The 13010-nt window shown below is 52.4% G+C and overlaps 1 protein-coding gene across 1 annotated transcript in view; it reads right to left on the bottom strand.

The window, feature by feature from the left end:
- Positions 1-13010, bottom strand: part of grid2 (glutamate receptor, ionotropic, delta 2) — a 351265-nt gene that overhangs the window by 98644 nt on the left and 239611 nt on the right. Inside the window, exons 8-9 of the mRNA XM_029259349.1 lie at positions 9786-9947; positions 6505-6624 (exon numbers count right to left, since the gene is read on the bottom strand). Of these exons, the coding sequence (XP_029115182.1) occupies positions 6505-6624; positions 9786-9947 (282 nt within the window). The remainder of the gene's footprint in view (positions 1-6504; positions 6625-9785; positions 9948-13010) is intronic.

The raw sequence follows: 13010 nt of genomic DNA, 5'->3' as shown, positions 1-13010 counted from the left end.
GCGCTGGCGCTCTTTCCATCCCGACAGATGCAATAAATGTTCAAAACAAAGTGATGCCATTTTAATTTTACACAGCAATATGTGCAGTTTTTGAAATAATATTAACAAAGGAAAAAAATTTCTCTTGGATGAGAAGGCGGAACAGCAGGGTCCTAGCCCTGAACGATTTTCGCATTTACAGCCAAGTCAAGTGCTTCGAGGAGCACGGCTGGGCAAAATATGCACTCCTGCAGACGGGCGGCCTCGCGGATGGCTGGTCACGGGATGCGACCCGTGACACGGAAGGTGACGGGTTCAAATCTCAGAAGGGCCGGCCTTCGGCGAGGCACTTGACCTTCGGTAAACATATAGACTGACGAATAGGTGAGGCTGAAAGCACTCCAGCAGAGGAAGTGCGCTCCTCATGCATTTTAGTTATTTCCCTGCTTCTGGTTCGTGATGCGGCCGGAGGAAATAAATGGAAAAATTAGGGCGGGAACGCGGTCGCGACGGGGGAGCGACGAGGGGCGACGACCCTTTCCGTGGCATTACGGGGTAGGGCGGAGCGAGGCACGGCGGCAGGATCCCTCATTCGGAAGCTGATGCGTCAAACGCGCCGAGCGGCGCGGGAAGAGGGCGTGAGGAACGGCGTGTCGCAGCCGATCCGTCCGGCAGCCCGAAGCGCGCGGCAGATTGCGTGCGACAACCCCCCGCTCTGCCTCCCATCAAGCATAGAGGAGGAGTAGCGGAGAACCTGCGCGAGGACATTCCTTCTTCACCCTTTCCCGAAGCCTCGAATCCCGTGCACCGCCCCCCGGGGACCGATTGCGAGTTTGTCTCTGCGCGGGCAGCCTCACGAACGACGGAAGTTATCGCTCCGTCCACAACATGCTGTCTGTGCAGCAGGGGGTGCAGTTTGCCAACGCAAACCATCACTGCAATGACTCATATTATTATCACCATTATTATTATCACAACTATTATATAGGTGCTCATGCACCTTTGTGCTACTGTGCCATTTTTCTCAGATCTATACTTTGTTCTTACATAAATAATAACAATCCCGCTCGCTACCACATAATAGCGAATACAGTAGCGCTCATCATGGTGAATATCTCGGTCACGGCTGCTGCCGAAGTCAGTCATCTCCCGCCCCTCCCCAAGGCACGAACGTGGAGTACGCGGAGTGTCGGCGCGGCCCTGCCGCGATCTGACATTCCGTGACGCCTGAAAAGCAGCCGAAAGCGCCACGTCGAAGAGCTGCCCGACGTTCTTCCGTCACGGATTATTTCCGTCGCGCAGTGGCCCCGCTAATAAACTTGGAGATGTTCGCAACGGATGCTCTCGGTGACTTTGAGCCGGTGCTCGGCGAAAGCGGATCCCGGTCGGAGCGGAGAGTAACGCTCTGGGGCTGGATAATGAGGGCGGCGCAAACGCGCGTCACGTTGGCCGCCGTCTGCCAAATCGTTCTCCGCGATAACCTCGCTCTAATAAGATGACATCTCGCCGGCCTACGAAAGCCTGCGTGCGATGAAGGCGGCTCGCGCTGCACGGCGCCTTGCAGGCTGCTTCGTCTGGGAAGCAGACACACACACGCGCACACACACACACACACATGGATGTGATCTTCTCAGTTTCTGTCACCATTCCTCGCTTCCTTTTTATCTCAGTGAGCTCTCAGCAATTTGACCAAGGCGGGTTCCGGAGCACATTTTGTCAGAACTATTTGAGTTTGCAATATAAAGGAAGGAAATATTACATAACAATATGGATAACAAAACAGATACGGCCTTAGGTTCCCACAGTCGCAACTACTGCTAACGGCCAGCCGAAACGAAATATAATTACGCAAAATAAATGTACGCGTAAAATGTGTACATTTTTAAGCATCAGTACGGAGCTGCTGGTAAATGAGCAACGATGACACAAATTCCAGTGGTGACAGTGTAGTTTTAGGGAGGTGACAAACAACGTGGGTGCTCTTCCGGTGGTGGCCTCCTGACCGACTTCAAAAAAAAAGGCACCGAGAGAAGAGGGAAGAAAGAGAGGGGAGAGATTAATGTGGACACCAGGAGGTGCCGGGCTTTCCTGGACATGGAGTTAGTTTGCATTGTCCCCACCTCCCGTCCTGTGGCGTCCACCGGACGGAGCGTCTCCGTCCGAACGCCGGGAGGGGGGGACGGATCGGAGGAAGCGGGCCAGGCGCTCGGCACGTCCAGAGGGATCGCATGCAAAAAGAAGGCTTCTGATGCAGGACAAATCAATGAGCGCTCTCCCCTGCTCCCCCCGCTCCCCCCGCCCCTCCCCTCACCCCACCCAAGGCAGAGACGGGCTCCATAAAAGAACATCTGAATCTACCTAATGGGATGGAAAATTGGGGGAAGCGGGGATCCCGGCTCGAGGGGATAGCCGCTGCCACGGACTGCTCTCGCGGTTCAGGAAGAGGCTCCGACCTCAAGCTTCGGCCGAGCGGGAGGCATCGCGGCCCTCTCTCTTTAAAGCTGTCGCTCAGCGGCACTACCGTTTCCAAACGACGATTAATCCCTGCCTAAGGGGGCCTGCAAAGTCCAGCCGTCAAGGGTTTCGTCCTCAGCGTTAAATAACAGTGCGACTTTAGCTTATGCAAAGGTCACTCCTAACCATTTAGTTCAGAATGTATTTCATGTATTTCAAGTGAAGCGCAAATGACGTGGCAGGCATGTCGAACAGCTGTGCGAGCAGCCTCGCGGACTCACCTTTCCTCCGATACTTTTCCGAGGCAAATCCTGCTTCGCTTACAAAGGCACGATGCCGAGGTGGTCTCTGAAGGTACAAGCGACACGCTCTGAAACCCGACCCCCTATCCCCGCGTCTCCGTGCGACACCTGCACGGGTCAAACCGCTTTCTTCTTGCTTCCTTCTCGCTTCCTTCTCTTGGCCTGCCTTGATAGCCCTCCTACACTTTGAGTGCTAGGTCCCAGCTGAGCCCTTCTTTGTGTCAGGATCCAGCTGAACATCCACACACGTAGACTTCACATTCTGGACCTTCTCTACGCTCAGATGTGCCTGGACCTGCACAGACTCTACACCGAGCACCACACTAGAGCTCACCTCTATCTCATCATGGGTCATGCTAAGACTCGGGATCCATGTCCAGCTCCAACTGTGCACAAGTTTAAACATCAGGTCCACACTAGAACCCACCATAACCACCATCATCTCCACAGCAGAGCCCACCTCCAGCTCAAGCTTCATACACGGACTCACATCTCCCTCTTGTCTGCACCGTGACGCTGTCACGCGAAACATAGGGAGCCGGGACGGCTGGACCCAAGCGCAGCGTCGTTCATCCGGAGTCGAGGGATGAGGCAAGTTCTCTGCGTCGGGGACAGACGAAGGGTCGGTCGACTGGCGGTCAGGGTCACGGCGAAGATCCACGAGCGAGGTAAGGGGACTTAGCGAAGGGTCGGTCGAGCGGCGAACAGGACGGGAACGAGGATCCGTGGGCGTGGTCGGGAAATGAAGCGAAGAGTCGAAAACCGGAGGACGTGAAGTGAGAGCTAGCGAAGCGTCACGAAGAAGGGCGGTTGTCTCTGACGAGATTCCCCAAAGGTATGGGAACTGAGGAGGGTCTTTTATAGGGCGAGCGATCGATCAGGTGCAGGAGCATCATCGGGTGCTGTCGGTTGCGTTGTGGACGTGGACGTGACAGACACACAGTTACCGCTTTCCAGATGTAGGGATTTCAGAATACCATCCCACTGATTCCTGCTATGAAACCTGACCAAAATCCTCCTTCTCCAGCGTGTAGATTAGCTCAAGTCCTGCAGAACCCAACAGCAATTAGACCGCAGGCACAATTGTCCTCTGTGCAATGCACCGAGGCTCATGATGGCTGATGCATGGCGGGGTAAGCAGCATGTAGCCACAGAAATTAACGCATTAGCAAATTAATTGCACGGTGATCATACTGATTATGATTAATTCCTCCTGTCCTCTACTATAAGTAGTGAGAAGTCCATTACATGTTCCGTGTGGACTGCACATTTGTGAGAGGTAGTGCTTGTACTACATTTACATTTTTTTTTTTTTTTTTTTACACTGACACCTCATCGACACCTCAGTTTTACATTTTACATTACAAGAAAGCTAACAAGGGAAGCCAAGAGAAGGAAGGAAGAGAATGCAACGTACTCTGCGACAAAACGTATGCGATGCATGTGTGTGGATCTCTCCATGCATGCCAGCACTTATGTGTACACATTTTGCTCATGGCTTATAGAGACATTTTTTTAAAAAAACTTCATCAGAATTACAGAAAACACAAAAAAAAACGTTTTTGTTCATTTACTTATATAAGTTGTCAAGTTTTGATGGGACCGTGAATCACTCACTAGACTTAAGTGGAAATCACTGCTTTGGCAGCAAGAATGTCTCCGTGTGCGTCTGTGCGTGTTTCTATACGTGCACATTTGCATTTCCATGTTTTCATGTGCGAATCGCGCCTATTTCGAGAGCTGCCTTTGCGAGACGAGCCGGGCTGCGTTTGTCAGCATCACGTGTTACGCGCGTGGCCGTGAGCGCTTTGAAGAGCACGGGGCGGCCTACGCAAGCTCCCGCAGAGGAAATACGCCAAGGTCGACCCTGTGTCAATTACTCCCACAGCCGCACCGTGCCAAAACATAATTCGAGAGCTGCCACTCACGAAAATCCCAATCAAGGGAGAGACGGAGGAATAAATACACAACTTTTCTTTGTGCGCCGCTCACCGCATCTCCATCCTCACCTGAGTCTCTCCTAAGCAGCATTACTGGCTAAGCAGCTTGGCAATTCTTGGTGAAAGCAACGCTTCGCAACGGCACCCAGTACGGCTCCAAAGAGCTCCCCCGTTGCCTGGGGAACCTGCCGAACTCCATCACCTGGACCGGTCGCGGTCGACGTGGCCACGCCCCCGAGAGGCCCACCGTAAAGGAAGAGGGGAGAGTTGCGGGGCGTCGTTAAAGGAAACCATTTTCCCATTTTCATGTCTTTCTCGCACACTTGCGTTTGAACATTGGCAAACAAGTCACCGAGGGCACCGCGCTACACAACGGCTACGTGTCGCCGGCCACCTCTCATTACATAACGGGCCCAGCCGCGGAGAACCGGATCTGGTGTTACCACAAAAATCTTCCACACACGGAACAAAGGAAAGAATCACCCGCTGGTAAGTAAACCGTATCGCTGCCGCGGATTGCGGGTACGGCTACCGACAACTAAACGCGGACGTCCGGCACGGGATTACATCGCTACATGCGTTACAGCAACAGCGGAACGAGTCGTGACATTTGTTCTCACCGAGCTGTTTGCCGGAAGAGGGAAAAGCACCGTCCTGCCTGCCATGCAACATACAGTATATTGCCTATGTTTAAGCACCGTTTAAGGATATTTATCTTGATGCAGAGAGACGTTTTACTTTTCTGAACCATCGGAGATTAATCTGCTTTGACACTTTTTTCTGTCAACAATTAGCAAGACGCTATTTTTCTGTTTATAAAATATCAAGGGATAATAAGCTCTTTGGCATCTACAGCAATGGTGTGCACCGAAATGAGTGGTGCAGGGGTGTAATAAGTATTTATTTTCTCTCAAGTAATTACCTGCACTGATTAGGGGTCTCAGTTAACGTAATTACTTTACACTTAGAAATGAATTTAATCGTCACGTGTGCGGCGCATTTGTTTTTGTCCGTGACCATTACCCCTAATGAAATTTGACAATTTAATCTGTGGACTGCGGCGGGCCTCTTCCGCGGTACGGCTTTTAGGGGCCATCGCCAAGGGAAGGAGGGAGGCGCGCGCTTCGTTCGGATACTTTCGGCCCTCGGGGCGGAGGCGCGTTTCTCCCCCCGAGGCCGCGTGGGACGGCGCTCGGACACGTTCGGCGACACGGGGAACGCCTCCTTGGATCCCGGGGCCCCGGGACCCTCCGGCGCCGATGATCCGCTCACCACCTCGCTGTGATCCAAAGCAACCTGCGCCTACTGGCAACAAGAGCACTCCGCACATCAAAGACATTACCATGGTTACAACCAGTTGATCCACATTGCGCCAAGCAGACTGACGGCAACAGAAATTTGTACGACTAAATACACGAGTACATGAATAAAGTAATTAATGGAATATGAGTAGAAAGAATAGATTAATTATCGCTGTCTGCTCAGGGAATCCGTCTTGCGATAGCACTCCTCAACTGTTGCGACGTTCGACCGAAGGAAGATAAATAAACAACGGAGCAGAAGATAAACAACTCGTGCGAATATGCGGCGTTCGCTCGCAGAGGGAGGCTGATGGAATCCATTAGGCAGCTATGATTATCAATTACAATCTTTTCAGTCCCTAAATTAATGTAATTACCGTCCGCACAGAAAGGAGGCTTTGCCCAGCAGACAGGCCTCAGCGCGGTCCTGATAACACAAGGACGGGAGCAGGAAACGGAGAGCGAAGAGCGAAACGGGGAGAATGGTGCCGCTGTGTCGGCGGTGTGTCGGTAGGGGCTCGTCCATACCTTTGTGACGCCCCGCCCTCGGTCCTCCCCGTAGTTGGTGCCCAGGATCTCAAAGTGGATGTTGGGGTTAGTTCCGTTCTCGTTGAACTCCAGCAGGCTGGTCAGACCGCTCACACCCCCCTGCAAGAGGCGAAAATCGAAGGCAAACGGAATTTATGTGGAAAAACATCACGGAGAGGCTCTGCAAAGAGGTCGTCCTCAGACCGCGTCGTCTCCTTCCAAAATTTGCCCGGTCCGTCAGCTAGGAGGTTGCGAATCGGAGCAGGGAATCCTGGACTCGGGAAAGGGTCCGCTGGCCAGCTGGCCGTACGAGAACGAGAGCGCGTGACGTCTTTGCGGAAAACTCCCTGCTCCCCTCAACGCTTCCCGATGCAATCGAGCGATTCTCCTTCTCGCTACGTGTTGCGAGTTACGCGGCTCTGATCAGCCGAGCAACTTCCCCTCTGCCCCTCATAGGCCCCGTGGTCCTGTAGTGCTTCACCCCCCCCTCCCGTCTTCCTCCGTCGATTGCACGCCAATGAGTCTCTGTGCAAAGAGAATTTGCGACGGAGACTCCGACGCACACGGGGCCAAAATGTCACAATAGCTGCTGCCGTAGCTGACGCAAGCATCCACCAGCAAGTCACAGATCACAGTAATCATGGCGTGCTTTTCACTGGATCGTATTCCATCTGCTGGGTGGCAACACGAGTGACACGTGTGGGTGTGAGTGGGCATTGAGCCCGCACAATTTTTTTTTAAAAGTAGAAATTTGCCTGCACTGTCTTGAGTTATTCAGGAGGTTAATAATAAAACCTGATTAGATGTTTCCAAGCGTGTTCACAAGACGCACTGGAAGGTCAGTAAGCCTCCCTCCCCCTCCCCCGCAGCGCGGGTTCAGACAGCGTCACGGTCAGCATTCGATCGCTCAGAAAGTCAAAGCAGAGAAAGAAGGAGACGGTGATGAAAAACTGCTGGTCCAGCTCAGCCCTCCTCCACCCGGTGTGTCCAAAGCTGGAGAAGAAGCTGAAACAGGTCCATCAAGCTCACCTTTTCTGCAAGAGGGTCAGAGTCAGCAGTGGTGGGCCTAGACCGGGCTGTGTCCAGCTGAGCCATGGGTAAATTCTGTGTGTGCGTGTGTCTGTGTGTGTGTGTGTGTGTGTGTGTGTGTGTGTGTGTGTGTGTGTGTGCGTGAGTGAGTGAGCACTGGGACTGACAAGGAGAGCGAGACCCTGTCTGCTACAGCCACGCTAACAGTCCTGATCTCTGCGCTCTGGTGTGTGCGCTCTCGTGGTGGGTGGGGGAGGCGGGGGGGGGATGCTCTTCGCTGGATTTATTAGAATAAGGTCTGTGTGAGCTGCGAGGGCATCGGCTCATTTCACCAGCCTGTACACAGACAAAGGGGCGACTCAATCCTCCCGCAATGAGGTAATTAACGGTTGGAGAGCAATCAATCCTTTAAACTGATTCCTTGTCATTGCAAACTCTCGGGACTATTATGCTTGTTAAGTACGTGGTGAGCAGGCGGCCCAGAGGAAGTGGGGAATGAGTTTAGTTTGACCGGGTGGGGGGGGGGGCCAAAAACTGGCTGTGTTTCAGGACAACAGGCGCCCAGGGAGGCAAAACCCATCCCTAGAAAAAATGGCTCGGATGCAGTTTATCAGCCGGTCCTCCTCCCCAGCTGGCTTTTCTTAACACGAGCTCCTCGGCGAGCCGCGTGAGACAGCTGTACGTCACCGAGAGCGCTGGATCTCCAGGGTCCGTCTCGCTTAAAACTCACTCGTTCACTTTCACAACTGGCACCCTGATGTGTCCCTTTACATTTTAAGTATTCGTGCGCGTGGCTCGTAACGCGTCGGCAACAAGCACGCTAACCTTACGCCTTGCCGTCTAGATGAAACGCGTTAGCGGCTGCTTATGTTCGTATGTTAGGGAGCTACAATATCAGCACAACAGCACAAAGAATAAGAATACTGTGTTATTGTAAGTGTACCACTGTACTTGCTTATTTGTGTATCTTATAATATTTAAAAAAAGAAAAAAATTGGTGGGAGGGTATCGGGATTTGTCTATCCTGTGTTTTATGCACCTACTTGACCGATGAACCTCGGTGCAGCAAGTGGTAGGTAACAAACTAGGTTTGCTTGAGACTTTCATGTCTGCAGCTATGTCTTCTTCTCTTAATGTAATGCATAAATTGTACTTTTGCTGAGATGTTCGTCGCTTTGGACAAAAGCATCTGCTAAATGAATAAATGTAAATGTAGTAGTCTTTCAAAGATCACCATGGTGGCACAGCAAGTAGTGCTGGTGCCTCAAAGCTTGTGGACTTGGATGTGGAATCGAATCGAGCTCCATCTGGGTAGGGTTTGCGTGTACTCCCGGCGTTAGTTTCCAGTGCTCTGGTTTCCTCCAACAGTCCAAAAACGTGTGTTTCAGGTGAACCGGCCACTCTAAACGACCCTTAGTGGGTGTACGTGGGAATGAATGAGTGCACATGTCATTGCTCTGCAACTAAGAGGTGTACCCTGCCTTATGCCCTGTGCTTCTGGGATAGGCTCCGGACCACCGCAACCCTGCACTGGACTGACGGTTATTGATAAAAGAACGAAAGATAGCAGCCACCGCACTAAAACAGAAGCAGTGAGAAAACGGGAGCACTTTCTGCTCACCCTCCTTTTGGGGAATAAACTTGATTTTTTTCTGCACAATCCTGTAGTGCGGTGAGAAAATGTAGTCAGGAGTCATTAAATTGCTCGATATATTTTTGGGATAGGGTCTGCATCACCATAATTGGGCGAGCCATTAATGGAAATGGATGGATGGACACTTGGCCATTTTTCACCAAATCAATTCAGGTTAACTGCCTTGCTGAAGTGTACAACAGCAAGCTGCTCAACGAGACCTCGGTGGGCATTGTTTTCTGGTTGAACACTGCTGGCAACACGGCACCCATCTCCATCACGCGTCTCCAGCCCAATAAAGGTTTGCATTGTGTTTTCTGCACGCGCAAAATGGTCTTTTTGACCGATTCCCGTGTCACGTTTTGTACCGCAGTATCCCTGAGAAGATAATATGACTGCGATTGTGTTCCACGACGGTTCATTGGCCACCTAACTGCAGATATAATGGGTTTTCTTAGGACAAGTAATGAAACATTACTGAAATATTGTCCCGTTGACCATAAATTATTGATTCGGTGTCCTGTTACCTTTGCTTTTAGCTTAACCGGCAGCCTGCATAGCACGCGCACGCACACACGCACACCCGGGCACACAGGTACCCAGCGAGAACCCCGCCCACCTTCTTGACGGTCTCCAGCATGGAGCGGCCCCCCTGCCAGGGCTTGGAGTTCTTGCGAATGCAGGTGAGGCTGGCCATGCTGTGCCACTTCCTGTCCTCCAGCTTCTTGTGGAACGTGTTGGCCAGCAGCAGCACGGTGTCGTAGATGTAGCGGTTCGTGATCTGAGGTCGGTCATCCCAGGGAAGAAGAGCAGGAGACAGAAGGTAGAAGGAGACACGGTTAAAGGGAGTTGGCCACATTTCCAAATATGTTCTTCGGACAGAGGGAGGAGCGCCAGCAACAATTTGTGCGCTGCTGCATAGGAGAGCAGGTGAGCGCCACCGCTTGCCGATAACCCCTCACAACCGGAGGGCTCCGGTTAATCGTGCGCCTCAGGTAAGTGGGGGGTCGGAGGGAGCAGGTAGTGTAGCCGTGGTAATTATTTCTGTGGACAGTGGGAGCTAGCAGCAGCTCTCGGGTAAATGCAGGTAAATGTAGCGAGGGACCCACACCTGCTGCTCCTGCCCTGTGTCGTAAATCTCGTCGCCGCACATCCTGAGCGTTGGCTCTTCGCGCAGAGCATCACGCTCCCACGGCAAGGCCCTTCGCTTATCCCGCCGGGGCAGGCCGCGTTCCTGCAGGCAGCCACTTAAGCGTTCTCGCACACACCTGCGAGCTTCACATTAACGTTAGTCACATTTCCACGCGACCAGCCTGCGCTCGGACTCCTCCGTTCCCATTTGCGCCGAACACGGCGCCGCTTCCATCGACACGGCCGGCAGAACCCCACGTTGCCGGAATGTCACTCGTCGCCGGCGGAACGAAGGTCCAGCGCAAATACTTGCGGGGATTTGTCTCTCGGAGCTCCCACGGTTTTCCTCTGAGCTTAAAGCATGAGATGCATTCAGACAAGAAGCGAGCTGTATTCTGGAGGAGTTCACGGACGACGCCGCAACAAAGAGAGGGAAGGAAAAAGCCGGCGAGGATCCGAGCGACTCACCGAAAGAGCGCTCCAAGGGAACCTTCGCCTTCCGCTTCACCTATTGCAGACACATCATCATTCGACACCCTGCCCATCTTGCACAGCGGCTCAATATTTCTCTTTAACAATCACGGGAGATGCGTTTACCCAAAGACAGCAAACAGCTTACATTTGTGCAGCTGGGTATTTGAAGCAGTTTAAGCTGAGCAACTTGTCCAAGTGCACAAAAGCGTCGCCTTCTGCGACGTGAACCTGCAACCCTCTGGCCACGAGTCCGGCTTCTGACACACTGCAACACCCGTTCTCAAAACGCAACATCCGTAACAGGGCTGGTTCCACTGCGCCTGGCGAGCAAGGCGGCCCGAAAGGCGCGGGGGGGGGGAGTTAATTCTGCGCTGATCGATAGCGCTGTGATTTAGACCGAGTGTTGTCTCCATTTTAATGAGAATGTAATAAATAGACTGGAGTGGCTCTTAGGTCTTCCCATTGTTTATTAACCCGCAGAGCTCTCTCTCTCTCTCTCTCTCTCTCTCACACACACACACACACACACACACTCAACGGCGTATTGAGCGCCATGGTTAGCCTTAGGCCCGGAGAATCCCCCCCGCACAGCACGTGCCGTTTGGAACGTGTACGGACGCTCCGAGATGCGGGCGGCTGAACGGTTCAGGACACACGGTTTGAACCGGAAGGTTGCTGGCTCGGTCTCCAGGACAGGTTTTCCCTTAGTTTCTTTCCAGGAAGGTTCTCGAGCTGAATTCCTGCAGCAAAACACCAAGCTGAATAAATGTGCAAAACGGGGGCACTCTGGGAGGAAGTGTCAGCCAAGTGCCAAAACCATAATAGGGCTGTAACCACGTATTTTTCCGGAGCGGTTCTGCAACGCAAGTCGTTAGCGAAATGAAATGTCGTTAGCGAACGTTCGCAATCGAGTCCCTGCGCGTTCTAAATTATCCGCTGCGCTTTCAAGAGCTAAGGTGCAAAGCGGGAAACGCGGATCAATGTTACATACAAATCTCATCAGGCCGGAGCCGATTATTAAGAGCCGTCACGGTGCCTATTGCACATTGGCCACTTTTCAAGAGGCTTTTCAGTTCGCTGCTCTATTAGTAAATTCTCAGCTCAGAACAACATTATATCACTGTCATAAAACATGATATAACGCGCAGTTTAATTGTACACATAAAATCAGATGTGACCCTTAACAAAGACTAAAAGCTCCGTGGGCTGCTCACATTTTAAAAAGAAAATTGTCCTTAATTCTAATGACTCCTGCTAATGCTACGAGTCACTTAATGTATGTTGCTATAATTTCCTTTGCACAATATGGGTTTTGTCACTGTGGAAATATAGGAATATATTACGGCTATAAATGCATGCTCTAAGACTTCCTTTCAGCTCTCCTGCAGTCCCCCGACACTTTATTACCCTGATAAATACACACGCGCGCAAACAGAACGCCTTGCAAGTTATAATGACCGTGCGGACAGAGGCCCAATTATGAGGAACACGGCGTGGAACGAAAATGTGTCTTTTGCTTGCTTGTTCATTCGTTTATTTATTGCTCCAACTCTGAAGTTGCACTGGAGCAGGGGAGATGCAAGCAGCATTTTAGGCTCACGCCTCAAGGATTAGAACTAAACGCTTCCAGGGGAGACCCTGGAATCCCAGACAAACACGTCGGCACGCAAGGGTTCCATTATTACCGAACAACGTGGCGAAGCGCACGCGGCTCCGAGCGCTCCGCAGAGAATCATCTGGAGCAGAACAAAGCACTGGCAGTATGTGCAGCAAATGAATCCACTTGACTCTTGTGAATGAGTGTCATTAACATTTCCTGCTCCTCTCCCTTTTTCTCGGATCGCTGCAGCGCGCCGAGAAAAGTGATCCGCAAGCACCGTGGCGGCGAGAACACAAGGGGGCGCCGTTTCTGGGGAAACGGCTTCGGGGGGGGTGTTGCGGTTCGGCAGCAGTCGGGGCCAGCCTTCTCCCGGATAGGGGTAGAGGCACGGCCAACAAAAAGGAGGACGGCCACGGGTTGCGAACGGATTGAATGTGTGAAAGTCCCGCCGCAGCTGGATTCCGCACGGCCCATCAGCGCGGCGCCGTCCTGCTCCTGCGGGATGCCCATCTTCAACGATCTGAAGGAAACGTGGGAAATACGGGGCCTGGGTGGGTGGAGCGAAGCCGGCGGGAGGAGAGCGCGGGGCCAGCCGGACCCCGGTTGTGGAGATGCGCTCCAGTACTGTGTGAAATTGGG

Source organism: Scleropages formosus, chromosome 17, assembly GCF_900964775.1.
Source record: "Scleropages formosus chromosome 17, fSclFor1.1, whole genome shotgun sequence".
Classification (NCBI taxonomy): Eukaryota; Metazoa; Chordata; class Actinopteri; order Osteoglossiformes; family Osteoglossidae; genus Scleropages; species Scleropages formosus.
The sequence above is the reverse complement of the archived record's forward strand: the minus strand, read 5'-3'. Positions and strand labels throughout refer to the sequence as shown.